The 26,474-nt window shown below is 41.7% G+C and overlaps 3 protein-coding genes across 11 annotated transcripts; 1 reads left to right on the forward strand and 2 right to left on the reverse strand.

The window, feature by feature from the left end:
- Positions 1-17: 17 nt before the first annotated feature.
- Positions 18-5,166, reverse strand: Wfs1 (wolframin ER transmembrane glycoprotein wfs1). 5 transcript variants are annotated; one of them, XM_076309291.1, is made up of 8 exons: positions 5,111-5,166; positions 4,974-5,042; positions 4,758-4,926; positions 3,132-3,236; positions 2,844-3,060; positions 2,573-2,766; positions 1,291-2,492; positions 18-1,230 (listed from the first exon to the last, which is right to left on the reverse strand). In XM_076309291.1, exons 3-8 carry the CDS (start codon positions 4,912-4,914, stop codon positions 454-456), a joined length of 2,652 nt encoding a protein of 883 aa, XP_076165406.1. In that variant the 5' UTR covers positions 4,915-4,926; positions 4,974-5,042; positions 5,111-5,166; the 3' UTR covers positions 18-453. The 5 variants fall into 5 exon arrangements, with proteins under 5 accessions (XP_076165406.1, XP_076165410.1, XP_076165411.1 ...); XM_076309295.1 differs by lacking the exons at positions 4,974-5,042; positions 5,111-5,166 and adding exons at positions 3,627-3,696; positions 3,765-3,920 and having other exon boundaries at positions 4,422-4,880; XM_076309296.1 differs by lacking the exons at positions 4,974-5,042; positions 5,111-5,166 and adding an exon at positions 3,627-3,696 and having other exon boundaries at positions 4,422-4,880.
- Positions 5,167-8,880: 3,714 nt separating this feature from the next.
- On the reverse strand, positions 8,881-26,403 carry Scgalpha (sarcoglycan alpha). Its single transcript, XM_076309309.1, has 6 exons — positions 26,120-26,403; positions 13,540-13,877; positions 12,408-12,547; positions 12,167-12,342; positions 9,339-12,096; positions 8,881-9,267 (listed from the first exon to the last, which is right to left on the reverse strand). Exons 1-5 carry the CDS (start codon positions 26,206-26,208, stop codon positions 11,991-11,993), a joined length of 849 nt encoding a protein of 282 aa, XP_076165424.1. The 5' UTR covers positions 26,209-26,403; the 3' UTR covers positions 8,881-9,267; positions 9,339-11,990.
- On the forward strand, positions 10,820-22,295 carry 5ptasei (inositol polyphosphate-5-phosphatase A). 5 transcript variants are annotated; one of them, XM_076309299.1, is made up of 12 exons: positions 10,820-11,516; positions 14,750-16,269; positions 17,009-17,050; positions 17,129-17,229; positions 17,856-17,943; positions 18,017-18,080; positions 18,158-18,378; positions 18,448-18,588; positions 18,673-18,834; positions 18,903-19,088; positions 19,173-19,241; positions 20,021-22,295. In XM_076309299.1, the coding sequence occupies exons 2-12, from the start codon at positions 16,207-16,209 to the stop codon at positions 21,530-21,532; spliced, it is 2,649 nt and encodes an 882-aa protein (XP_076165414.1). In that variant the 5' UTR covers positions 10,820-11,516; positions 14,750-16,206; the 3' UTR covers positions 21,533-22,295. The 5 variants fall into 5 exon arrangements, with proteins under 5 accessions (XP_076165414.1, XP_076165415.1, XP_076165416.1 ...); XM_076309300.1 differs by having other exon boundaries at positions 14,840-16,269; XM_076309301.1 differs by having other exon boundaries at positions 15,804-16,269.
- Positions 26,404-26,474: the final 71 nt, after the last annotated feature.

Genomic DNA, 26,474 nt, shown 5'->3' on the forward strand with positions numbered 1-26,474 from the left:
AAAGAGAAAAACGCTCAGAACTTTTTACTTCATCTATTACTTACGAAAATATGTAGATCTTAAAATATACATATATACATACATACAACATACATACATGTACACACACACACACAAAAGTGTACTCTTTGACGTAGATATTTTATGAGTTTTCGCTGAAATTCTAATGCCTGAGGCGTTGGTAACATTAAAATATGCTTGTATTTTTCTATATAGACTTACGTACACATGTACATCAATTAAAAAAGTATTTTTTTTTAAGTATCTATTTTAGTATCTAAGCAAGAACAATTTCTAATTTAATCATAATAAATCGACTAATAAATTCACCATGAAAAAGGATAATACCATTTTTATCACTTTTCTTTTTTTTTATGTAGCATACTTAGCTTTCTCTATTCCTGTTTATATTCATTCTCTGTTTTATAGATTGCACAGTCACATAAGACGTGATTATTTAAACATCACTATAGGATTCAACAAAAAATTCAGAACAGTCTTTACGCCTAGACAAAGATCGTTTAAAATCGAACTAAACGTTATATGATATTTATAGCGCTTATAAGATTTTAAGTAACACGTAATGCAACCGATTTCCTCCAATTCAATGTGTGGTTCGGAACCACCGAGCAAAGACTCCTTATTCAAACCATTATTTAAAAGCATGCCGGAAAACCAAATTTTGTCTCCTGGATATATATTCAAACTAAAATTGGTAAAAGAGTGATCCGATACGAGCACAACTTCTGTATTGTTTCCGTACAAGCGACTTTTCATTTTTACCGAAATCTCAAATTCGTAGTGATTCCAAGCAGGAAAGTGGCACTTGTTTCTTCGTTTCTGAATGCTTGCAAAATGTTTGCAATTATTCTGTCGGGATTCATCAACTGCGTCACAATTGTCTGAATACGGTTCACCGTATATACAACTAATCACGTTTCTAATACTGTCAGGTAATTTGTCAAATATCGCTGCGATGTTGTTCTTTATTGACCTTAGTTTAATATTCGATACGTCACCTTCCCATGAAACCAGTATTCCTTCCAAATCGGCGCATTGAACTTGCACTTGTGCCCTGGACGATAATTCTTCCCAAGCAGGTTGATGACAATGATTTTGATACTGCTCCCACGAGAGCGTAGCCATAACTTCAGAAGTATCGGATACTTGTTTGTATTCTATGATCATTGGCCAGGATAGAAACATTCCAGCACCGATGCCCATAAACATCTGCAATATTCATACAAGAGTTACAATTTTATAAATTCAGTTTTCCAGTAGTGCACTTACTTGGATAATGGTGAGAATCAAATTGAACTTGGGAGTTCTAGTTCTCAAATACCACGAGGCGAAAAATGGCGACCACGTAACGAAAGCGGTTGCGGCTATTTTCATTACTGGATCGCTTTCCGACAAATATTTAGTAGCAGCCATGATTGACAAAACGAAAGACGCCAATCCTACGAGTGGTAAAAAGAGAACCATACCAACTAACGCGAGAGCACCTCTAATTAAGCCGTACCAGGTTGCACCTTGTGAACTAAAGATTGCTATTTGCCACCAACTTAAAGTGACGCAATGAGGTATTAGAGTTTGATAAGTACCCCGCCAATTATCCTGGGCAGCCATTTTTACGAAAACCGCTGGAATCAAGAGATAAAAAACCATACGGAAATTTAAACAAAATTCGATGCCATTACCAACAACATACGAAGCGAATGTTGGTACTCGTATGTCCAAGAATCTCCATCCCTGAGCAACCACAATATCCGTTTCGTAAGGATATTTTGCGAGAACGTGAACACCAAAACTAAAGAGAGCTAAAAAGTCTGGAAGTTTGGACGAATCTTTCCACATGAAATTCAAAAGTGTCACCAACGTTAGAGCGACTGCTATGATGGTAAACTCTGACTGAGGTGTCCATTGATGAGCTATGATGGGGTAGGTCATTAGATTTAAAAGCAATGCGAGAAAAAAATGACCATACGGTTTTAAATTATTGCAACAGTATTGATACTCTGCTTCTTCGGGATTTAAATTACCACCTGAGTAACTGAGAAACAAACCCGACCAGACGCGAAAATGATTAAACTCACGTTTTCGTTGTAACATTTGAAAAGTGGCAATAACCATCACAATAAAAGACATATAGTATAGAGCCATTGGTACAAATAGTATGAGACTTTCTGTGCCAAATAACGAATATAATAGAAACAATAATAATATATGTATATTCGATGTAAAAAGAACTTTTCTAATTGACATTCCTCGTTGACCTAACGTTTCTATCAACCAAATGTAAAGGCGTTTTAAAGATGCAAGGTGAAGAAAGAAAGGTCTTTGCAAATATGGTATGGTGTCCACTGCCATTTGAGACGAATCTATCATACACAGAGCATGCGATACTATTGGAAGCATCCCACGGGCGTAACTGGTAGCAGCAGAAACTAGGACTGCTTCTGAAATTTTCTCTCCTTGACAATGCACCCAATCTATAAGTTAAGTACATAGGATCAATTAAATATATACCTCTAAGTAAAAGAAGTATCTTAAATGTTAGGTATTTTCCTACCTTTCTTGGCCGTTGAGTCTTCTGGAAGCCCATTTTTTGAGAAATTATTGGTTGAAATATCATTCTTTTGTGGGTTATTATGTAAGATGTTATTTGAGCGAGAACAACTTGCATCGTTAGACGAATTTGATGCTACATCTTTCATACGTTTTTGTAGCTGTTCTGTTGTAATAAAATCTTCACCATTTGAAAGACTATGAAATATCAAATAGTTATAGGTATGCATATACAAATACTAATTTATTAATCTATATAACTGAATTTCTTATACCTAGTGAACATTTCCCTTGCCGCTCTTCTGGCCAGTTTTTCATTTTGAGTCATGTCAAGACAATTTTTTACATCACAATAATTATGTTCTGTAATACCACGACCCGTTGCCAAGCATTTCCTAAGAATATCTGTTGCTTCTAAGTTACCTTGCTCTGAAGCTTTTCTAAGCCAATATACACTCATCTTTGCATTTTCTTCCTTATCAACGTCAAGATCTAAATGAAAGGTTTATACATAATATACAAACCTACATGTATAGTTAAAAACATGAAAATTTATATTCTACCACATCTTTCTTCCAAAAGTTGTTTAGCTAACACCACTTGAGATTCTGGACAACCATCTTCAGCCAACTGAGATCGTAATCTTCTAAGAGATTCTCTTGGTCCATCTGAAATTATAGATGTTTCAAAATGCTAAATCGTTTTTATTTCTTGATTATTAAAACGAAGGGGAATTTCGTTCTAAACATTTGTTCAAATGCAAAAATCACACATTTAATAATTCATCGGTAATCTACATGAAAATATTATAAACCTCTTTTTTGTTTCTATTTGTCAACTATCAAATATTTAGCTTCACGAAATAGCGCAACATTTAAACGACACATTTCATAGAGTTTATAACATTAATTTAAAAATCAAACTAATTATTTGTCATTGTCCGTCAATGATCGTCATTCCAGCACTGCCGGTAGATAACAGGTTTTGTTGGATTGCGGAAGTTAATGGAAACTATAATTCTTTTTAAAAAAGTTGAAAGTGAAATTGATTCATGTTACCGTGCAGTGTCCATTGTTTTCTCCCAGATCTGCCAGATAATGGTACAACGCCAGCCATGATTTGAAACTTCTAAAAACAATGATTTGGATGTTCTCGCTTCAAGTATTAATCTTGTCAAATAAATGAATTTTACCCACTACATCAAAATTCTACTCCAATACACATTCAATACCGCTTGACTGTTACAAAATGGCGTGTTGAAGCATGGTTCTGCAATACGCACGCGCGATCATAAAAGAGGTTAGGTTTACGAAGAATCGCGTCAAGGTGGGTCCAACGGTAAATTCGAAAATCTATCGAATCAAAACAAATGATTTTTTCTAAATACGAATACACCGAATAAAAATAAAATATTTATTAAATATTCCTAAATTTGTATTGAATTCTGTGTTTCGTTTAAAACACTTTTTTAAAGCAATTATATATTTATATTTATTTCCAAAGATCCCAAAATAAGTTAAGTTTATTATAATTTATTAATATCAAGTATCTTGTATGGCAAGAAATGCAATACATCGGTAAATGATCAAATATTGTCAAGGATTAAAATTTAATCTTTCCAGATAATAAGGTCCTTTTAAAATTATTAAAAGCATAGAAACAATTGCATATATGTAATCATATTATTTATAGATGTATAGATATGCTGTGTTGTTACATAGATATGTAATTATTATTATTATTATTATTATTAAGTATAATTACTATATATTTATAATTTGTATATTATGTAGATAGTTTTGTGTCTTCGGTAAAAAAAAAATCAAGAGCGAGAAAAATGAAAATGTGAATACCTTTCGATTCTCGTCTGCGTAAAAGTACTTTGCAAATTCTTGAAAACAGTCGTTCGATGTATGGCAGCGAAATTGTAAACTTGTAACAAGAGAATACAATACTATAATAAATAATCTCCGAATGATATATACAATGCTTTTTAATAAATAAATAAATTATAAAATTTAAATGCCAACTTGTGCTATTAAACACGAGATTCCTTTCTTATCAACGAGTTCACGTTTTATCGTTCCAACAGTGATTATTGCGCACAATGTAAACGAGAATATTTTGTATGTTCTGCGTAACATTAGGCATCGTGTTTCTCACAATGATGAAAACTATTTATTACTGACAATGATCGATCCTGAAACTGTGGTAGACACGGAGCCAGTTCCGACGATTTTGCGATTCTCCTCGGAGTTGCGACAGCAAAGCTTGTTCGTTCAGCAAAACCACGTCTTTGCTGGCTCCTCGTGTAGTCAGAAATCGGCTCGGCCGCCAGCTCTGCATAACAGATTTTTTCTACACCATTGGATAAAACGATCGATACTCGAATTGTAAAAACTTACAAATTGCTTGGTCCTGTATACGGCGGTGGATTCGGTCGAATGTACGGATTGCAACGTTCGTTGGATATCCTAAAGAAGCAATTTTTAATCAAAATCAGTATCCATCGCATGTTAATAGAATTATCTAAATACAATACCTGGGGCTTCGTGACAAAGAATCATTTGGACTGGAAGGTCGAGCCGAGAGCGACTTTAGAGTTCCTCGCTCGGTAGCGGCGTACTGAACCATTTGTATATTATTATTGCCAGCTCCTTCTCCAAGTGTGGTTTCTCTCTTTTCGCTGCGATGGAAACAAGAGAAATACGCGTTCAATTCGTGGGTCGAATACGGACTTCTGTTACGTTTCCCTCTCGCGGACGATCTTCGACGAGAAAACAAGCGATTGCAACGCTTCGTTACGTGCGTAGCTTCTTAAACACTACTTGTTAGTGCACGTTAGTAACAAATTGGCAAAGTAATTAGTAACGTGTTAATGCCAACGTATCGCGTGCGTGTACCTGGCTGTTCGCCTATTGGCGAGAAAAATGTTAAACAACTCGTGGAAATACTCCTCCGACTCGGGATCGTTCCTATGAAGACAAAAGAGACATTGTTCTCCGAAATAACTTCGTAGAAGGGGGAAGAGGGGGCAAAGCGCGAGGTCCTCGTTAAAGAAAAAGGAAAAAGAAAATTTGATCGTTCGAATAGATGGCGTGCGTTATCGTTACATTTTTTCTTTTTTGTTTACAATGACTCATAACATCGATGACGTGCGTGTCCTACTCCTGTTTCTTTTTTTTTTCCCTCTTTACCCGCATTATCCGTAATCTAATGGCAATTACCTTGATCGCGTGCGTAGTTCACGAGCCGCGGCACCCTTGAACGGTGAGATAATTTTATAACGTTTTTCATATCGTTGTTTTCTTTTCTTTTTTTTTTTTTTTGTCTTTGCAACGTACGACGTCGATCGAAAAACCTCTCGAGGATTTCGCCCCGAAGATTGATTTCAACGACTGCTTTAGATGCTCGACATTTCTTACACCGTATAAGTATCGATTGCATCGCGCGATCGTGACCGTTGATCGTAAAATATGATCTCTGTTTCCCGCGCGGTCACTTACCCCTATCATATATCTTTCCACCTGCACGCGATACTCGTAGTAATGAAACCGCACCAGGTCTTTTTATTCGAAAGATGTAACATTTAAAGGCGACGAGTAAAGGTATAACATTTAAAGATCAACGTAAATGATTTAAATATAATAAAAAAAGATCGATGTAAAATACTCAAAGATGGATAAAATCAACGTAAAATATTTATTCGCGAGGTTCATCGGATAATTACTAATGTTTCACTATAAGATTCAAATTCTAATTCGTATTCAACGGGTAGATAAATATTTCCACCGCGCATTGATGTAATATCTTTTTTAAAATGATTTGAAAATGCGTTCCACGATTGCCGTACAGTCGAAACATCGAAACAAAGCATCCATTATTTAGAAGAGGGACCGAGATTTATTTACAAACCAGAAAGCCGATCCTGGACTCATTTATTTGTATAATGAATTTTATTTCAATAAATGTTCATTCAAGTTTCTTGAGTTTATTTTTTCGAATTCCTCTAAGTGTTCCATAACGGATAACGCATTCCGATAGAAGAAGGTGGATGGATGTTTATCGATTCTGTTATTAAAAAAATAGATATTTTTCTACGTTTAATACGCTTTGAAAATTACGCGTTCCGTATTACGGTTACCCTGCAAGTTATTCGATCCTGGACTCGGTTTTATTACCGAGACAAGGCAGCTTACTACGCGTTTATGTTAAACGAGACGATTCCGTGCCTCGTATACCGATTAGTCGCGATCAAGAAGAATTCGCCGAAGCAACGATCCGCGCTTCTGGTACACTTCGACGACAAGCGAACTGTATATTAATCGACGCCACGGCGCATGGGTCGCGAAATACCGGACCCCCTATCTATTTATATCTGCGATACACTATACACGTGCACGCTCCAACGAAAAATCGCTTATTTATTTCTGTTTATAAACATCGTTACGTTCGCTTACGTACACCGTATTTATCAAACCAGTTGTACAAACATCCTCGTGCTCCGACATTCAAACCTCCTCTCTCTCGGCTATTTTTAATGCTTTCTATCTACTCCGCGCCTAGGGTTTCTTTATCAACTTCCTTTGCTTCTTAACCCATTCAGCCTTCGCGCTGGCCAACGTGTCCGTAAAATCGATGTAATATTACAAATATACTCCAGTGACCTTTTTACGTGTTACTTCGATATTTGGAAAATGGAAATAATACTACAATTATAATCGTGATATATATTTATAAAGAAAGACCATCGAGATCGACAACCATGAGTCTGATTTTCGACCGATTGAAACACGTTTCGTGTTACGAGTTCATACTATCGATAGAGCGTTTCCTTTCGAAATTACCATTTATTGCTATTCGACCGATTTGTTCGTCCATTACCGTCCTCGAGCACCGCGTTTCCGCGCGCGCAACGATTACGTTTATCGAGCAACGCGATCCACCGTAATCGTATTTTCGATCGTACCCGGCGTCCAGCGCGTCACCACTTGACCAGAGATAGGCTGCTTATGAATGAAACCAGTCGTGTAGTAGCCCCCTCTATCTCGTCTTAGCGCCCCTACCACTTGTGCTCGTTGCTTTGCACACACACGTACGCACAGCTACACGATGGAATTCATTCCCCGAGCACGTGGCCCGTGTGGAATGACAAATACAATTTCGATCGACGTTCTCTAATGCGCGTTCTCGAAAAAAAAAAAAAAAAACAGGAGGACGATTCTAGTGTAAAGGGGATCTAGATCCAGGGCCGTATCGAGTCCCTGCGCGGCCCTCGTGTTTCGAACGAGTACTCACATTTTCTCGTGGTTCAAGCAGAGCACGGTGCTGAGCAACGCGGCTAACAGGAGGAGCAGTATCGTCGGTACAAAGATGGTGGTGACGATCTCGTTGAAGTAGCTTCTGGTGGGTACACTCGACTTCGTCGACCTGGCCCATCGCCACTCGGTGTGTTCGGAGATGTCCGAACCAGGTAGACCCAACACGTTCACTACGCTCGGTCCTCGCCTCGCGCTCTCGTGCTGGAGACTCTGATGCTCCTGCTCCACCTGGACACATTGCGATGCGTTGGGAAAAATCTGTGTACGCACTGAACCTCACCGATTTCGATGACATTTTGAAGGTGCGTGGAATCGTGGCCGTGGATGACCGGCCACTTGCGAGAAACACCGCTCGAAACTTTTCGGGGGGCTAACCGATCTTTGAATCGCTGTAACTCTGTGAAAAATAATCGTACGACGATATGTACGTGGGGTCATTTTAAAGAGCGAACCCTCTACTTTTACGTTCCTGTATCAAATTTTCTTGAAAAACTTTTTGCTCTAGGAAGCGATCGAAAAAGCGAAGATGGTTTTCTCGAAAAGAATTGGAAAACTGCAAACTCCCATTTGATTAAAAAATTTTTTACACGTTTAAAATCACCGTGAACTTGAAGATCTAAGTCTGCTCTTTACAACGACTACCCGGAAGTTGGTGTACGATTTTTTTTCATCGTGTTATTCTACTTCGAACGAAGAGCGGCTATAATCCCGGTTACGATTGTTATACACCCGTGCACTTATGAGTCTGCCAAATTGTATTAAAGTCGGTGAGGATCAGTGCGAACATTCCTTTTGTAAGATTGCGTACCAATCTGAAGGAACACCAGTCCAGAGTGAATCCCTCCTCTCTGAAGAGTCTCTCCACACTTGTGCGTTTGAAATCCCGGGGGCAGGAGGGCAATTTCCACAGAGGCTTCACCTCTTCTTGCAGTTTGTTCAGTTCTTGCGAGAAGGACATCGAACTGCCCAACCTCATAACGACTCTGTTTGCGCAAAAAATGGTATACGTTGTACCAACGACTTTCCCACGTTCTCGCGAGACGGACGATGCTAGTCGGAGAATAGTTTATCACTGGGAGGCAGTGATTCTTGTACGATAAATTTTGCCAAAATTGTAGACGGATGAATCGATGAGAAACAGCACGAGAACCACGTTTTCAGAAATTTGAAAAGAAAAAGTTTCTTCGCACTCTTTAAAAAACTCGAGAGATCACCCGAAACAGAACTATAGGATACTTGGTTCGCACTGTTCTCGATTAATGGCTATCTATGGACTTGTTCACTAATCGGTTCGATGGTAATCGTTAAAGGAAACCATGTATATTCGACGAAACATGCCCTACCAATCGGATAAATTCGTGTTACGAGGACAACGTACCTAGAATAAATTTAATCGGATCACGGCCAACGTTATTGGAAAACAAAGTCTATTTTTACCGGATAACTTACAAAAGCGACGAAACAGTGGTGTAAGCGAGGTACATGGAAGTATGGCTTCTCCAACAGCGCCTACTTTACTTTTCGTAGGGATTGCACTATTTCCGTAACGTGGATGACGACAATGAGAACACTCGAGTGTTTTCACGAGCGAAGAATACCTGTGGAATTCGTCTACGTGCACCATGACACGTCGAGGCCAACTTTTAAGTTGTGTCATCGTTATCGCGGCCGTATGTCGGAAGAAACCCCGCACGCGTTTTCCGTTTCCTCGAGGTGCTGCGCGAAGGCTAAAATCGATCGATATCTCCCCTGGAGCGAAGAATTTTAATTTTTCCAACCGAGAAAATCGAAAAAATGTTCTCTCTAGACATTACTATGCAGAAATGATGCGTCAAGGAACAACAGAACTTGGATCTGCTCCCAGTCATCGCCGGTGCGTAAAACACCTCTCTTCTTGCGTCATCGGTGACAAAGATTCCCACGAAAATTCACACACCGAAAAATTCCTACTTGGAATATCTGGAGACTTCTCATCGAGCTTTGTGGAAGTTTATCGCGACACTCGGAACCCGATTGCACGTTCCATGGAATAAACTGCGTCAAACTCTGCCCTGGAGTGTAATCGCGATCGATGACTACGACGGACTGTATTCTCGATTATGATCACGATACGTTACTGAAACCATTTAATCCAGATGTAAACCTGTCGATATTAATAAATAATGTCAAAACTAACAAAAAATTGTCAATGATTATTCTACACATCTTTCTCCCATCCCAATTGATAAGTTTCCATTCCATTCCATTCATCGCCTACCTTTATATTCACCTATCGAACTTTGCCAGAGGGTGTAAAAACTCGTCGACATTGAGAAATAATGATAGCAACGATCGATAGAATTTACACAAAGTCATCAATGATTATCTACACGCTCGTCCGAATAAATAAAATTCCATTCGCCCCCTACTTTCTTACCCATTTATCGAACCTAATCGAACGTCGTACGATCGAGTCCACAAACGCACCTAGAAAAAATCCAATTCCCCTATCTCTCACCTCGCGATACGGAGGTCGAGAGTACAAGAGGGTTTCCACGAGTGTCTTATCGATGGGCGCAACAAACGAATACCACGCATTGTGGTCCCTGCATTTTTTATTCAACGTTCTATTCCCGTCTCGGTGAAACTCTCTCGCTGCGTCGATTTTTCAAAGAACCCCGAACACGCTCGTTTCGTTGCGCCCACGCTCTTTCCCGGAACCACGCTCCTCGACGACACATTTTTTTTCTTTATTTCCACGGTCGAGTTATCGGTGGTATCTCCCACTTCTAACGCGCGAATCGTGCCGAAAGCGAGCGCGATTTGCCCGTAGCGGGACTCGGTGTTCTGTTTACGCGATAACGAAAATAGATAAACGCAATCTCGTCGGATAATCGCGATAATCGAGCTGGTTGGCGAGCCGATCTACCGTCGATCCATCGCACAGTCTCGTCCGTGTCTTCGACGCCACGCGTTTCCACGGACACGGTGGCGGGTTCGGATCTTGCGTTAAAATCGTCGCTGGTCTCGTTACGTGCGCGTGTTAACGGTGTCAATGACGAACTTTCATCGCGGTGGGTGTACCAACGTCGCGTAAACGCGGCCAGGAGGCTCGTGACGTCCACGGTTTCGAGAGTACGAGATCGGATCGCCAGCCGGAAGTCATTCGGTCGGGCAACTCGTTAGTGCGCGCCTACAATGTCGCATTTACGTTAGCAAACCTGTTTATACATACGCGAGAGGCTTGCGCGACTCTCGTCCACGATTCTACGTCGTTTCTCGCGGCGCTCGGATCTCGAAGGATCGAGCGTTTCCTTTTTTTAAAAATTGAAATTTCCCAAAGTGTTGCCGCGAACTAAAATCACGTGAGAAATCTCAGAGCGAAAGAAGAACAAGTGGATCATTGTGCATTGTGATCGGGTGTGATCGGGTGTGCGCGCGCGTGTGTGCGTGTGTGTCGATAGCGCGTAAAAATAAATAATCGTTACTCGTTACTCGTCCATCGAATCGTGTCGGTGATAACGAAAGAATAAAATGATTCCCGTCGATGGCGGGAAAGTGACGCAGAAAATTCGCGGAAGGATCCAATCGCGATGACACGCTTTGCGAAAATTCGCAAAAACACGGACGACTCGCGTCACGATCTCGGTAAGTGATCGGGGGGGAAAGAAAAGAAAGAGTAAGTGATAAAAAAAAATGAAAAAACAGAAAAAAGAATAATGGTAAAGGAAGCCGCGATTACGTAATAATGAACCGTTGAAAATGCGAATAATCGACGAGAGGGGAGGAGGAGAGCGTGGTCTTTCGAGCGTTTCCGCAGATGGCTATCTCTAATGACGTACGTACACATTTCAAAGGCGCGGACCGAGAGAGATTTCTGCTCCGTGAACGGGAATCATTGCTGTATTGGTCGTTCCTGTCGACATCGCGCAACACCGTGCATAGGAAGTGGCGATTATCGATTTTAGAGAAAAAAAAGTCGAAGGATGCGTGGGACGCGCGTCACCACGTTGTTTTCCGTTCATCGGACGATTAATGCGTCAGCGATATATAGAAGAGGCTGTATCTCGTGGCGAATTATAGCGCGAGCCCGCGTCCAAGTCCCTTTTCTATGGAGAAAGCTCACCCTTCGCCCTCGCTCGGTTTCAAGGGCAGACGGGCGCCCAGCTCGATCGCCGAGGCGAGAAAAGTTACGTACAGATCCGGCGCGTTCTTCCATAGCTTCTTCCTGAAATTGAAAGAAAAAATAACAAACGATATTTAAGAAGAACCTCGAAATCGCTGGTTTATCCACGAACCTAAATATGTCCAGTAGCTCCTCGGTTCTGTTACGATCGAACATATCCTCCACGTTCAGATTATCGATTTTCAGATGTACCTCGTACTTGGTCAGGTTCGCTTTCTGGGAGACGTTCATGTCCAGGACCTTGTACCTGGTCTCGTAGGTGTGTTTGTTCAGGCCCACGATCTCCAGCTGAAAACCCCATTCGGTATTGTTTGCGCGTCAAACGAAAAGCTCGTGCTTAAGCAGAATTTTACCTGAAAGTATTTCTGACCCTTGGGAGCGACTCCGTACAGAAAGCCACGGTGGTCCCGTTTGCTGTACGTGTAGTGAATCCACGAGGGAAGATCCGGCGCGTTGAGTAGCGACGGTTGATACGCGAACTGATCGGATCGACCTGAAAGAACGGAAATATCCGCGGGTCAAAGTCCCCGGTCGCTCGAGAGAGCGTCCGATTAATTCGATTCCGAGTAAACACGCGCGCACACGCATGATTTCATTTCGTTCGAAGAAAGAACGGTGCCCCGGCCGATTCATAACCGGCCCCGCCGATGAATCGTGAACGCGCGGGCGTTCGTGATCGTTCACGAATGACGTAAACCCTAGAAAGTCACCGCAGCACGTGACAACGTCAGCTGCGAAGCCGATCCACGGTGCACGGGGAGCGAGTCGTTGTCGATTCGTTATTCGCGGCGCGGCGCGAATGACGCGCGACGGAGATACCGTGTGTGCGTTTCAATTCGGACACGGGTGAATTCGATTAACGGGCGGGACAACTGGAAAAACATGCATCTTACGGCTCGATAAAGAGCGATTTTTCGCCCGCACGTTCGTCTCCGTTGCTTTCGATCGAAAGAATAAGAATAAAAAAAAAAGAAAGTCGCGCGATCGCCGGATTCTATTCGTTCCGCGACTCTGGGAGGGGGATCCCCATGGAAACCAGCAAAGCGTGAAATACGACACGAGCCGGCGACTGTCTCGTGGTTGGACGTTTAAACAACACGCGGTCCATAAAAATTGAAATTCGAAAATGTTTGGTCTTGCGAAAAGTTTTGCAACGTGTCGGCAGGATTTTTCGGACGAAAATAAAAGCAAATACGATGCGATTTGGATCGTTTTCATCCCTATTCTTTTGCACGCACACGTGCCCGTTTCTCCGCTCGCCGTTCTTTCCAATTTGTCGTCAACTGGTCGAGTCGCTTGCTCCGTTGGAAAGTTTTTCACGGTCCCGAGTGGCGATCGTGCAACGAGAATTTACTGTATTCGACTCGTCGTCCCGCCCGGTTATTTCCGTACGAACCTCCTCCCACAATAATCGTATTATTTCTGCCGCGGAAACCCTGGAACCTACGACTCGTAGGTTGTTTGTTTTTCCCCCGAGTGTCTTACCGTCGCCGCTGCTCCAGTCAAAAGTCTCCGGCCTGATGGGAATGACGAACACCTCTGTCGTTAGGATGCTCTCGGCGCTCGCGAAGGCCACCGCCAATGACAATAATCCCGCCACGCCCGGGAGCATCGTGGTACGACGTCTCTGAAAAGTATCAACAAACGACGCCACGGCTGTTGAACGCCGATAGAGACGACGTTGGAGCGTTTCTCGTCGGGAATTTATCCGCGTTCGCGTCCAGAAATCTCTCCCCGATCGGCCACGCGCAATCGTCGCCCGTTTCATCGATCCTCCAGAGTCGGGATTCCCCCAAACTTCGCCCAAGGCGATTCGAACGAGACTAGGTTAAAAGGAAAGTAACCGACGTTAGCGACGATTAACGCGGGAACGATTGGCACTGACCGGTGCCTTTGTTCCACGGAGACACCACGAATTAATTTCGATTTATCGAGTATCGTCGATCGTGGGAGCCTAGGGACGCCGATAACTCGATACTTGTATGCGCGCTACTCTTTTGCGAGGGAATCTCTTCGGGCGCGATTACTGCCGGACGACCATGCGAGTCCTGAAAAACCTAACAACCTAGCGGCGCACACTCTATTTATCCTAACCTAGGTCGAGGGATGATCGACGAACTCACACCCGCTTCCTCGTCGGTTGCATCGGCCGCCTACACCTTCGTGGTTGCCGGGAAGAAAGAAAAAAAAACACAAGACGCAAGCGTAAACGGAGCGTAAAGAGCGCGTGCGTTTCGCCCTTCTCGTGCGCGACATCGTTTCCGACAATTGTCCTCAGGACCGTACTGCTCGCGCCACGGACAACGCGGACCGAATTAAAAAAAAAATTGTCGTCGATTCGCGCGCGAAACTTTCCGAGTTTCGAATCGACGAAAAGACTTCGCGTGGCGCCAATCTACCGCCACTATTTTTAGCCCGATCTTCCGAACGAAGATATCGCGATATTGTACCGAAGTATTCGTACCGACTTCGAGTGGGTTCTCCGTTGCCAGGAGACCGACGCTTTTATGGGAATTTATCGTCTTCGTGAATTTTCAAAGTTATTCTCGAAATTCGCGACGCTGCAACTCCAACTCGGTTCTCGCGTTATCGAATTACAGGTTTCCGTCGGACGTGTGCAGCATCGTGTCGTGCACATGCACGTACCCTTATCTGAACGAAACTTCCGTCCCATTTATTATCGTGACGCTTTTAGTAATTCCCGATAACTAGGCTGCGTATTTCGTCGTGCAACGGACCGCCGAGAGAGACCGTCGAGTTATCGATTACGCAAAATCCTGTTTAGTCGAGCAAACCATCCGAAACGAACTCGTAATATCCCAGTCGTGCTGAAACGCACCCGACGATTCTCATACTGGCGACCAGTTTACCATCGAAAATCTAATATCCGTCGAGTGCGGAAGAAACTACGTCCGTAATACGGACCGTTGTGTTGTTCTTTGCCGACCAAAGTGACAAACTGATTCACACTATCGCGAAAATTTTTTTCACGAAGAATCCCGGGAGAAGTGTTTCGACGAAATTTGTGAATATCCGAGAAAAAGGTGTACCAAGAAACGGGGAATTAAAAATGCCCGCGATTAACGTCGGAGGCGGTGATATAAACGCGACATCCTGAACTATGACGTTCGATCGGTTTTTTAAAGTCATCGGAAGGGGTCAGATAGATACGTTATAAATGAGGCAACACTCTCTAAGGATATAAAGCGACGACAGTTCCAAGGAAACGAACTTTCCAAACGTCTGATGGACGTTCGTGAAACTGCTTTACAAGTCCGAGTGTTTACGCGCGACCAATCGAGAACTGGGAAGCGGAAAGATTCCAAAGTCTTTCGGAGAAAAAAACACCGGTCCCACCGAAAAATCGAAGAGGTTCGTGCGGGACGGGACATTTAACAATTTTCCTACGAGACGAGATCGAGATAAAGAAATTGAGAGAGCGCAGTTTCCACGAAACCTATCCGTGTATACGCGACGAGGAGAATCGAACCGCGGTTGGAAAAACCCCCATTAATAATCTGTAGAATGGTGGCGCAGATGTCGTACGTGTTGACTCTCGGGGCCCGATGTCACCTCTCTCCGGCGTTTATGGTTTTCAACGTGCACGGCACTGCCTATTGACGTCTGCAGTAGCGATGCCAGAAAAAGCATCCCGACCTACCCGGCGCCATATTGAATTTCCCCCACTACCACCCACACTAATGCAAGAGCCGCGTGCCCGTGAGCTTAATAATGTGTCGTATTCGCAGTGCGAGATTTGATGCGACCGGTACACGCCGCGGAACCGTGGCCACTCCTCGGCACAGGGGTTGATTACTCCCTCCCGGACTCACGGACGTTACCTGGCCGGGGGTGACTTTTTTTCTTAGAACCGTACACAGTGTTCGTGTGCCCACGGAAAACCAATTCCTCGAGTGACGGTGCTCGCTCGCTCGCTCGCTCGCTCGCTCGCTTGCTTGCTCGCTTGCTTGCTTGCTTGCTTGCTTGCTTGCAGCAAGCACTCGACACAGTTACCAGTGCACAGTGTGCTCGTGACAAGCTTCGCGAATCAGCCTGTGTCCCTCTTCTACGTCGTTGTGGGACCGATACACCTGTCGTCTTCCTCTTAACGCTCTTTCAAAAGTTTTCCCTGACCGAGACGCATCCGTGAGAATGGCGGGTAACAACGTTCCGGTTCTACTGGTCACCGCGAATGTTGGCAGTATTTTCGAGGAGGTACGTATCAACTTACACACATTGACGGTAAACTTTTTTTCTGTTTTCGTTTACACCGACTGCACGACCCTGAGCGATCGATCGCGCGTCGCTATTTACACGTTCATACGTGACACGACCTACTTCTTTCTTCCTTTCTCCCTGTTTCTTCCTTGTTTCATCGGTCTCACCGTTTGTTTGGCGCGTCTTTTGTACGGTGCAATCGTCACGGTACACTATTATAGTTGCTTATCTCTCGCCTTGGGCTGTTCCTTCCTTCATTCAACTTTTATTTTTCCTCATTTCTCGCGACACTAGAATCGTAAAGTCTCGCGGGTGTTGCTGCACGTGAACGTGCGTTTGTAATTATGGAAATGCCACGCTCGCAACAAGAGCCGTGCGTTTTACGTCTACCGACGACTTTTCACGATTACGCGTTTTGTTATCGGTCGCGTGAATTTACATAGGACCGAATAACGCCTTCGCGTTGAACCGATTGATACCAAATGACTTACGATCGGCGATACGTGCGCGGTTTTCGTCATGATCACGTTCGATTACTCGTACTTAGAGTAACGAGGCAACTACTACGAGACGATACGTTTCCGAATTTTACGGTATTACGTTGGTCGTCGAATTGTTTTCGATTCTTCGTCGACGAAACGAAAAGATGTTATATTTGTTCAAGGATTGCTTATGTTCGACGATGCCGCGGCAAACATCGATCGAAATTTTAAAAACTTGTCTTTCTTGTTTGCAGCCTAGCGTGATGTTGAAAATTTGGACGGAAGAATTTTTATCTGTAAGTATCGCAGATAAGATGCATTGTCATTGCGTAAATATAACGCGTATTTACATTCACGAGGTATACTTTCCACAGACTATATTGAGGCTGGATCCAAAGTTTATTGCACTACACTGCCAAGAAGTAGGTGGAAAGCATTATGAAGAAAGTATGAGGCACGTGGAAGATTTTGTTAGGTAATTTCATATTGTACTCGATCTACTCAAAGTATACTTATCTTTGGAATTAGTATAATGATTATATTATGTTACGGATGGGAAAGATTCCTTAGAAAATCTTGTTAAAGCAAAAGCTTCTTGAAAGGTTTCCATTGACAAAGCTAATTAAGCCTAACTAAATTATACGTAAACTGTAAACTAATTTCTAATCCTCTGGTAAAGTAATTTATTTGGCAATGTTGTATTTGGGAATTACTTAAGCTATACTTGGAAATGTTAATTTAAAAAATCATTAAACGTTTAGCTAGCAAATTTTTAAATAAAATGTTTTTCTAACAATATCTAGCAGAGACTATACGAGACCCTTTTTAAAAACTGTACGAAGACAAATAGGTTTCCCTGCTTACGATACTGAATGTAATTTAACGCATAAGTGGCAGAAAGGGATAAAAATAGATGATCACGCGTGGCATCACAGTTGAGCGAGCCGCTTCAAAAGATGGGTTTATTGAATGATATTCATAGGGGAGCAATGTAAAAGAAGAGTTTGAAAATATAACAGATCTTTGAGCTACTATGAAAAGTTTAGAATCTCTGTTGTTCTTACAATGTGTAATTCCATCTAATAAAATTGTCTTTTACAGGTTACTTATGTCATCGGAAGAATTAAGACTGTTTGACAAAATCAGAGTATTTTTAGACGAAGACTACTCATCTGCTGAACATTTTACGGTATGTAAATCGAAGAATACGATATATTACGTGTCGTAAAATTAATATATTCTGTCTGTACGCAATGTTTCAGGCACTTGGAAATTTTTACTTTGTGCACGAATCTTTGAAAGAAGTTTTATTATGGGATTTTCAAGGTACAAAGCACTTCAGATTTTACTATGTATACTTTTCCAAATAGCATACAAGTACTTATATATCATTGTAATTGTAGAATGTACTTTTGTACCAGTAAGTGGGAAAGAGGTTCATTCTGGTAATATAGAGGCAGTCGCAACCAAAGAAAAAGCAAAGTTTCCTCAAGAATTTTTTCCAGAATGCAAATGGTCTAGAAAAGGATTTCTGAGAACACGATGGAGTATTAGTGGAACAGTTTTTGATCTCATAAACATACACTTATTTCACGATGCCAGTAATTTTGTTGCTATGGAAATGGTAAGCCTTTGCAACCACTCAATGGATAACCTTCTAACTGGTTTATTTATCGTGGTAATTTATTTTCAGTTCCCGTCTGTATACAGTAAAACGCGCAGAAGAGCTCTCGAGCATACGTTAGATAGGTTTCATAACGACAAATATCCAAATGTACCATACTTTTTATTCGGGGACTTTAATTTTAGGACAGACACAGCTAGTGTAATCAAAGTAAGTTGGACATATTATTAAAGACTACAATTTATCGTTGTAAACGTACGATCGAGTATAAAATTTCTGTTCGATTTTTTATAGAAACTTACAGAAGATACTCAAGAAAGAAGGTTATCGAATAAAGGAAATGTTTCAAAGTTGCAATTTCACAATAAAGACGATGATCTCATACTGACATTAGGGAAAAAAGAATTTTCTCATTACGAACACCAAAACGTTTTTATGCAAAATAGTGGACAATGGGTAAGTATATTTATAACGCTGCATTAACGATTAGGAAGACCATAATGAAATTACCGATATTTATGTAGCTACGTGAATATGACAAAGAGCTGGAAGACTTTGATGGAAGACTATTTGAATTTCCAATTAAATTTGTACCCAGTTATCCGTTTGAGGAAGATATCAACGAAGGTTCGAATTACATGCAGACGAGGGTTCCAGCTTGGTGCGATCGAGTTCTACTGAGTGCAACTGCTCAAATGCTAGTCCAAGATGTATGGAATACGTTTATTAAATTTCTTTTTCCAATATCTTTTAAACGATATTTTTATCTAATACGATTTTCTTTGTTCGTTCAGATATCATCTGAATCGGATGCTGTTGAATACGGAATAATAGGTCCAACAACCTGCATGGGTGACCATAAGGTGAGACAATTTTATTTTCTAACTTTCAAAAGAGGTACTGCTTCGTTTCTAATTATTATGGGTACATGTATTTACACACTTCTTAGTTCTTATTCTGATGATTCATTCTCTTAATTATTATGATGCAGCCTGTTTTTCTGGAGTTTCGAATGAATCTTTAAGCACTAAGGTACCTATCTATGAACTGTCTGCCTGTTCTTATCTTGGTTTTCCCGTATATCCTATATTTCTGCTAGTATTCCACTATCTTGTTTATAAATACATAGGGGCTTGTTCGGTGTGGTTGGTTCAGTGTAGCATCACTTCTAAATTCACGTCCTTAATGATTTTCAATCTCACAATTCTAGTTAACATTCCGCTACCTTTATCGTCGAATTAAGCGAATATTCTTTGTTTCGTCATCGCAGGTTTGCATTCTCTCGCTTGTTCGATACCATTTCCCCCATAAAATCCGTAACATTGAAACCGAAAATCGTTATAGTACCATAGTCCATCGATAGCGATCACGTAAAAAGGTTTGATATTCGTTATCGGTGAATTCGATGTCCTCTGATACCGAAAAGTCATGTACTACGTTGAAAAAAGTGCTTACAAAACGTTCAGTACCGTGTTACCATATTACTGTACCAAAAAGTATTTCGTTCTTGTATCATTGTCCTGAATTACATTAATGTTAGTTAGACTTTTTATAGAGTCCTACCATATGAGGAATGTCCCTCCATTTCTTCATAGCGATGCACGATAATACATAAGGATCGTCCATTTTTTCCCGTTTGCAGCCAGTCTACTTGAGGGCTAATCTCGCCTTGGACGAAGGTATGATAAACTGCTGCAGCTTGTCACGTGCACCTGAGTTTTGCTTTCGAGTGCCAGAGAATTACGTGGAGTTGTTGTCCATGTTGCCTGATTACAGTAGTTGTGTTAGCCGACGGATCAATTACACGGACCGTTCGACTAATCTGTTGCACGCAGCACCCATTAAGCATGATCCTTACACCCCCGATAGCATGGACAGTCCGAGTCCAAACGCTATGATAGTCTCGAGCGATGCACCGGACGTAGATGTAGGTAACATGAACGAGGCTCTACTGCCCGCCGCGCACGTCTCGAGTGTAACGAGACGGGTCAACAGAGCCGTGTCGCCGGCTCTGTTGAAATCGAAGCTAGAACTGATCGTACGGAGCAAGAAACAGGAGGACACCGATCAAGAACCGACCGATATCAAACGCAGCCCTAGCGATTGTTGTCTACGTTCCTGGCCCAACAGCAAAGAACGACCATGGACCGTGCGCACCGACAGATGCAACAGCGACGTTTCGTGGCAGAGATCGCATCTACTTACTCAAGCGTGGATCCAGGGTAAAGGACAACAAGGTTACCACTCCTTTGGCGATTACATTAATAGATCGTCCATCAACTCAACACCCCCGGACGGTGATGGTTTACCGCCCGATTTGATTATACCAAGGATATCGATTATAAACGCGAGCAATTTCGAGTCGAACGAGAGCTCCGTCTACCTCCACGACGACAAGTATAGCAACTACTCGGACAACAAATTGAGCACCTACTCGGACGGTCGAACCAAGAGTCTGAGCGGCGAGGCGTTCAGCTCGGAGAAATCGGACGAATTATGCGACAAAATAGACGACGAGAGCAACAGACTGAATTCGAAGCAAATGGGTATCAAGGCGGACGCGTATCTGCACGAGATTGGCGAACTCTTAACGAATCAAGAGACTCGCGCGATCGTGGTCGGTGCGAACTTGTTTCAAATGGGAAGCAAGGCGGATGAGAACGATATACTTGCCGTCAAGGAACAACGTTTCAACGAAATTATAGACACCGTGCAGAGTATAGAGCACAAGGATAAGGACCGGTACGCGCTCATTGAGGATACTGTCCGCAACAAATTTAATACCAAAAATCGGGCTTTGGAGACAACTCGGAAGGAGAGTCCTCGAGCGTTGCAGGACACTGCAGTTTGTTTCGAGAGGGGCAGAGTGCAAAACGAACCCTTCAAGACAGAGCTGGACAACGTAAAAGCGGAGCAGGTGTACTCCAATAGGGAGATGCCCTTCGAAACGCAATTGTCGAGATGCGAGAGCAGACAGGAGATTACAGTCTCGAAGGACACCACCAGGAGTAATTCTGTACAAAGCCAGGACACTGGCGATAACACCGGGAACGTTCAATTGAAATTAAAAGGGTACAAAGTCGCGGAGAGATGTAAGAACAACGTTGTTGAGAAGGAGAGGAGATGCCAAAAGTGTTGTTGCATCGTGTCGTGAACAGACACTTCGACACTCTTCTTTTACCAGTACATTATGTTCCTTATTTATTTTTTAGCAACGTCGTAGTCATTGTTCTCGCGTCTACTTATACACAATTTCGTTTAAATTTATCCGTTCGATGATTTTCATATTAATTTTTTTTTTCCTATATCCGATTATCCACAAAAAAGAAAAACATGATCCATTCATCAGGGAAGAATTTAATACAAAGGAGAAAAAATCCAAATAGAACAGTCGGAACGGTCGTCGAGATGAATCCGAAGGAGTCAATTTTTACGATTTTAACATAATGACGCTTATACTATACTATTAATAAATAAGCTAGAATAGAGCGGTACTCCTTTTCGAATATCCCGCTTACGCTCTAGATTACGAATAACATGGATTTTATATTGTACGTGCATGTCGCAAGACGTTTTTATTTCCAAAGTGGCATGTGCATGATACTCGTACCGTGTGCACTTCTCTTAGCAAATACTTGGCAATACAGAAAGAAAAAAAAAAGAAATATATATATATGTTACAGATAAAACGCGAACTTGGTTAATGTACATGCATACTCATTAGGAAAATCGTATACACTTACTAATTTCGCCGTTAAAAGTATTCACTCGCTAGACGAACGATACTTTCGCTAGTTAAATGTACATAAATAAATTTCCATTCGATTTAATTCTCGTCGTTTACTAGTGGGTGTATGCATACGGTATTAACTGTAACATATAAATGCGCAAGTGAAACAAGAAGTATATTATTGGTGTACAGTGTTGTTATTTAAGAGCGTACGAATCAGAGTATCCAAATGACCGTGTCGATGTACAACATCGAACAACACGTACAGTGTATCAATGTATACGTTAATGGTATTGTTAGTTTATCCGGATAGGTTGGACAACTGTCCATCAATTATGCATCAAGCGTTACGTGCTCGACAAAATTGTTGCCTCGCAATTTCCGCAATCTCTCATCGCAACCGTGTTTCTTAATTGTCATTCCGAGCATCATTGGTGTCGTTATCGCAAAAATCCATCCACTCTGCATTTTCGATGAATACCGTGTACAAAAAAGCTGTGTCTTTGTATGCATCGTATATACACACACATATATATATATATATATCCTTGCCAACTGTGTCTTACCATAGCATGTTAGTATAATGCACATGTAGTCCGGTACGTGGACTCGACTGCCAAAGTTAGTGTCGTAATAGCGATAATTAAGAAGATATTAACTTTGTTTAAAGAGAGAATTAATGCCTACGTTATGTTTCATTTATGTTATGTCCAGTTACCGACGCTTATTCGGAAGCTTTCCTAATTATCCGATCACGTTACGATAGTTTAGTAAATATATGTGGGGAAAGAATATTGTTTATTGAACCAATGTGTGTTTTCCCCCGGATATAAATGTATATTCCCCTTCGTTTAACGACGGAATATCGGATCTGCGCGAAAAGGTCACGACACGTTAAAAAAGGAAAAAAAAGAAAAAGAGCAATCCCGTTCGCATTGCGGGACGCACACGTTTCTCGAAATTTCTTTCCAACTTTCACGATACCGATCGGCGCACGTCCGTATCGGTCGCTGGTTCAATTTAAACTCGGCTGTTTTTTTCATCGATTTATCGAAAACAGTCGCTGATCGCTGCCCGAACTTCACGCGATTCGGCTGCGAAAATCCGTCCCTACATATATAAGGACGATATTAATTCGTAGTGCCCCCAAAAAATGGAAGACTCACTCCGATTCGAGTCTTCCCGGGTTGTCTCGTCAAATCTTAGTCAATATAGTTAAACGTAGAGTAGCTTGTATATCGATGAACGTATTTGTTCGAGTCTTGCCAAAAAAGTAAAATATACGCAGTACAAGAGATAGAGTGGTCGCGATAAGGTAACGTTAAAAGTAAACTTTATCACCTTCGATGAATAAAGTGCTCGAGAACGTTACATTTATGTAGGTACTTAGCAAACTTATAATTTGTAATTTTCATTCTGCCAGACCGATTTGAGATCCATCGAATCTGAGCGCAATAAACACCACAGATTCGAACAATCGATTTATTATACACTTTTTTTTTTTTATCCTACTACACTTACGAACCCTTAAGACGCTAGCAATTATTTTTTTTTCTCGTTTGTAAATACAAATTTATTTTGAATACAACCGATCGTTGCTTTTTTTTTCATTCACGCCCTTTAATTTGTAGTCACAATTGGGTAAATGTCGAAACAACGAAAAGTATCACCTACCTTTATCGATAGTCGTACCACGGTGTACTACAATAATCACTTTTATGCGTGGTTATCGTGTTCATTTTTGCTTCGCATATGTACATTATTTGTTTACGAATCGATTTTCGATTTTACACGTTCGTTACTGTTTTCTGCACGTTGCATCGTAGCGCTCTGTTAACGTTCCATTTTTTTTTACATACTCGGTCAGCGGAGCAGATTGAAGTGAATTGAAAATTCAATTTATATATTAAATACGATCGAGGCGAATACACGGGGACCGACAAGTGTAACGGGGGTTCGTTCGTTCGAATGTGTCGCTATTTCCCGCTTCTCGTGTGTCCCGTAACTCACTTCACGGCGATCCATGAATTTGAAGTTTTATCCTACGAAGCTAATCGAAAATTTCGAGCACCATTTATGAAATCAATGCTCGCGCGTATGACGATACAAGTAATACTTTTACTATCGATGTCCGTGTAAAACAGAAATATTTTTCTACCTTAATCTGCTCTGCTACGATTCGAAAATAGTTAGTCAATGGCTGATTCCTGACTGCAGACACGATGAACGAGGAGCCTGAGTCGGGTACGATGTTTGGCTTAACCAGCCGCGAGATACTCAACAACAATAACAACAATCACAGCGGCAGCAACAATAACAACAACGGCACAACGACCATCACGAGATATATACACATTAAGCACGCAGATTCGTCGGTTAAGATTTTCCGGGAAACGACCGTTTGATACCAAATTTGCGGTTCCAGCAAAACTACGTAATTTATATTTCTCGATCGTGCCGCGACACTTTCGAAACGTTCCGGTAATAGAATCGACAATTATCGATTCTAACCTATCGATCGAATTCGACTGGTCATTGTGTGGCACGGCGAATCCTGTCTTTGAATATATCACGATACACTCGCGTATAACCGATGTTCGGTAAACTCGCGTCAGATAACGTTAATATTACGATTGTAACGAAATTACGTTGCACAATGAGCAACTGCACTTGTTGCGTGATAGGCGGTTCAACGACGACTGGTCTCGATACGTCCTGACTTGTCCTCGGTGAAAACTGTTTTTGTTTCCGTGCGGGAACACGGTCCCGCTGACTTTGGGTACGTTTACACGGAATTCGATGCGTTGTTGGTGGGCCGTTAATCCGTATACGTCCTTATTAAATAATGCAACCAGATTTACTATACGAAACAACATGAATTGAAACGTACCTGTTCATCTTCCGAAACAAAATTTTTATTACCACACAGAACAAGCGTCTAAGATTATCTTTTAGATGCAATGAGAACTAGCAACTACGGCTACCTATATTAATACGAACTATCGATAAAGTGGACGAGAGATAACTGCGAATAATATAATATCCATCTGTCGAGTGTATTTTAAATCTAGGACACGTTCCAGGATAATTATTGGTACGTCTGGTGACATTGTTCTTAAATATTGAATTAAGGGATCGTATTTATTCTCGTAGAATAATCGATGTCGTTAAATGTATTATCGAGATACAATTGTTAGTGCGGGTAAACGAAGAGTTAACTATGTATTTGGAACCATTGATGTAACGAAACGTATCTGTCGGTACAATCGCGCGTGCGACGATAACTATGTTTTACTTTTTAAGTGTTCGGTGTTCCTACACTATATTCTCGCGAAGAGTTCTTCCGATAAAGGGGAGTAGAGATTTATGATAGATAGCGTGTTCACGGAACATCGTTTGATGTGATATTACCGTGGCGTCTCACTTTGTCCATCGTCGTTGTTAAAGTTGGGAGAAGAGAATTGCGCTACGATTGCTGCCAAAACAGTTCAATTTAACTTTTCGCAACGATTCGAACAGTTCCAACGCAATATCGACGTTTCGTCACTAATTCGTTGCGAAAAATTAACGAGAATTACCTCCGAAGTTGTGAACGGATGGATTACGCGCGAACGCGAGGAATGTCCATTTCTAAATACTGTAGCTATAACTTCGTGCGTAACGATTCTTTTACGACTTCGAAGATACATGCATGTATGTGTATTCCTAGCGATATATTGGCGTCGCGTTTATGAAGAATCCGTCACAGTCGAATGTAATTGTCTTTTTTATCGTATACGCTCGAGGAGAAAGTTGGCAGTTTCAAACGCAATTATATTCCAAGACATTTGATAAAGATTTGATGAAGACATTGATCAATTTCCGAGTACATTCCACTAGCGTAACCTCTAGCGAGTGAATTCGAAGCCGATACAAGAATATTATAATTGTAGGAAGTAAAATACTTTAGACGTCGTAGAACGAACGCATTTGCATACGATATATAACTGTATTTCTTGTTGACGTACGTACCGATGAATGTTGTTAACAATCCCTTGCGGACGCTTGCCGCTCTCACTTAAGAGTCCTTGCAACACCTCCGCTACCTTTGGTTGCACCATTGGTGAATTCAAATTTTTCGGTGTTGCATAGTGATAACGTGCTGACGCGCACGTTAGATAATACGACGATAACTTTGGGCTCGTTTGTTTCGAGATTTCACGTGGGAACGTGGCTTTACGCTGGTGCTGTTCACAGACGAAAGTACCTCGTGCGTCTTTCACCCTCTACATGCGCCATCACGATGCGAACTGTAACTGCGCAACGTGGTACACGTTTACGTGGCGCCATCTACCGTTCGTACGAGTAACTACGAAAGTAAAATGGT

Source organism: Ptiloglossa arizonensis, chromosome 4, assembly GCF_051014685.1.
Source record: "Ptiloglossa arizonensis isolate GNS036 chromosome 4, iyPtiAriz1_principal, whole genome shotgun sequence".
Taxonomy (NCBI): Eukaryota; Metazoa; Arthropoda; class Insecta; order Hymenoptera; family Colletidae; genus Ptiloglossa; species Ptiloglossa arizonensis.

Coding starts and splice junctions, on each gene's coding strand:
- 5ptasei (XM_076309299.1), top strand. CDS start 16,207: ATGGCGGGTAACAACGTTCCGGTTCTACTGGTCACCGCGAATGTTGGC. Junction 17,051..17,128: donor GGACGGAAGAATTTTTATCT/GTAAGTATCGCA, acceptor TACTTTCCACAG/ACTATATTGAGGCTGGATCC. Junction 17,944..18,016: donor CATCTGCTGAACATTTTACG/GTATGTAAATCG, acceptor GCAATGTTTCAG/GCACTTGGAAATTTTTACTT.
- Wfs1 (XM_076309291.1), bottom strand. CDS start 4,914: ATGCAGAGCTGGCGGCCGAGCCGATTTCTGACTACACGAGGAGCCAGC. Junction 2,767..2,843: donor GCAAGGGAAATGTTCACTAG/GTATAAGAAATT, acceptor GATATTTCATAG/TCTTTCAAATGGTGAAGATT. Junction 1,231..1,290: donor TGATTCTCACCATTATCCAA/GTAAGTGCACTA, acceptor TGAATATTGCAG/ATGTTTATGGGCATCGGTGC.
- Scgalpha (XM_076309309.1), bottom strand. CDS start 26,208: ATGGTGCAACCAAAGGTAGCGGAGGTGTTGCAAGGACTCTTAAGTGAG. Junction 12,548..13,539: donor TGACTGGAGCAGCGGCGACG/GTAAGACACTCG, acceptor CCGTTCTTTCAG/GTCGATCCGATCAGTTCGCG. Junction 12,097..12,166: donor GAGCTACTGGACATATTTAG/GTTCGTGGATAA, acceptor TTTCAATTTCAG/GAAGAAGCTATGGAAGAACG.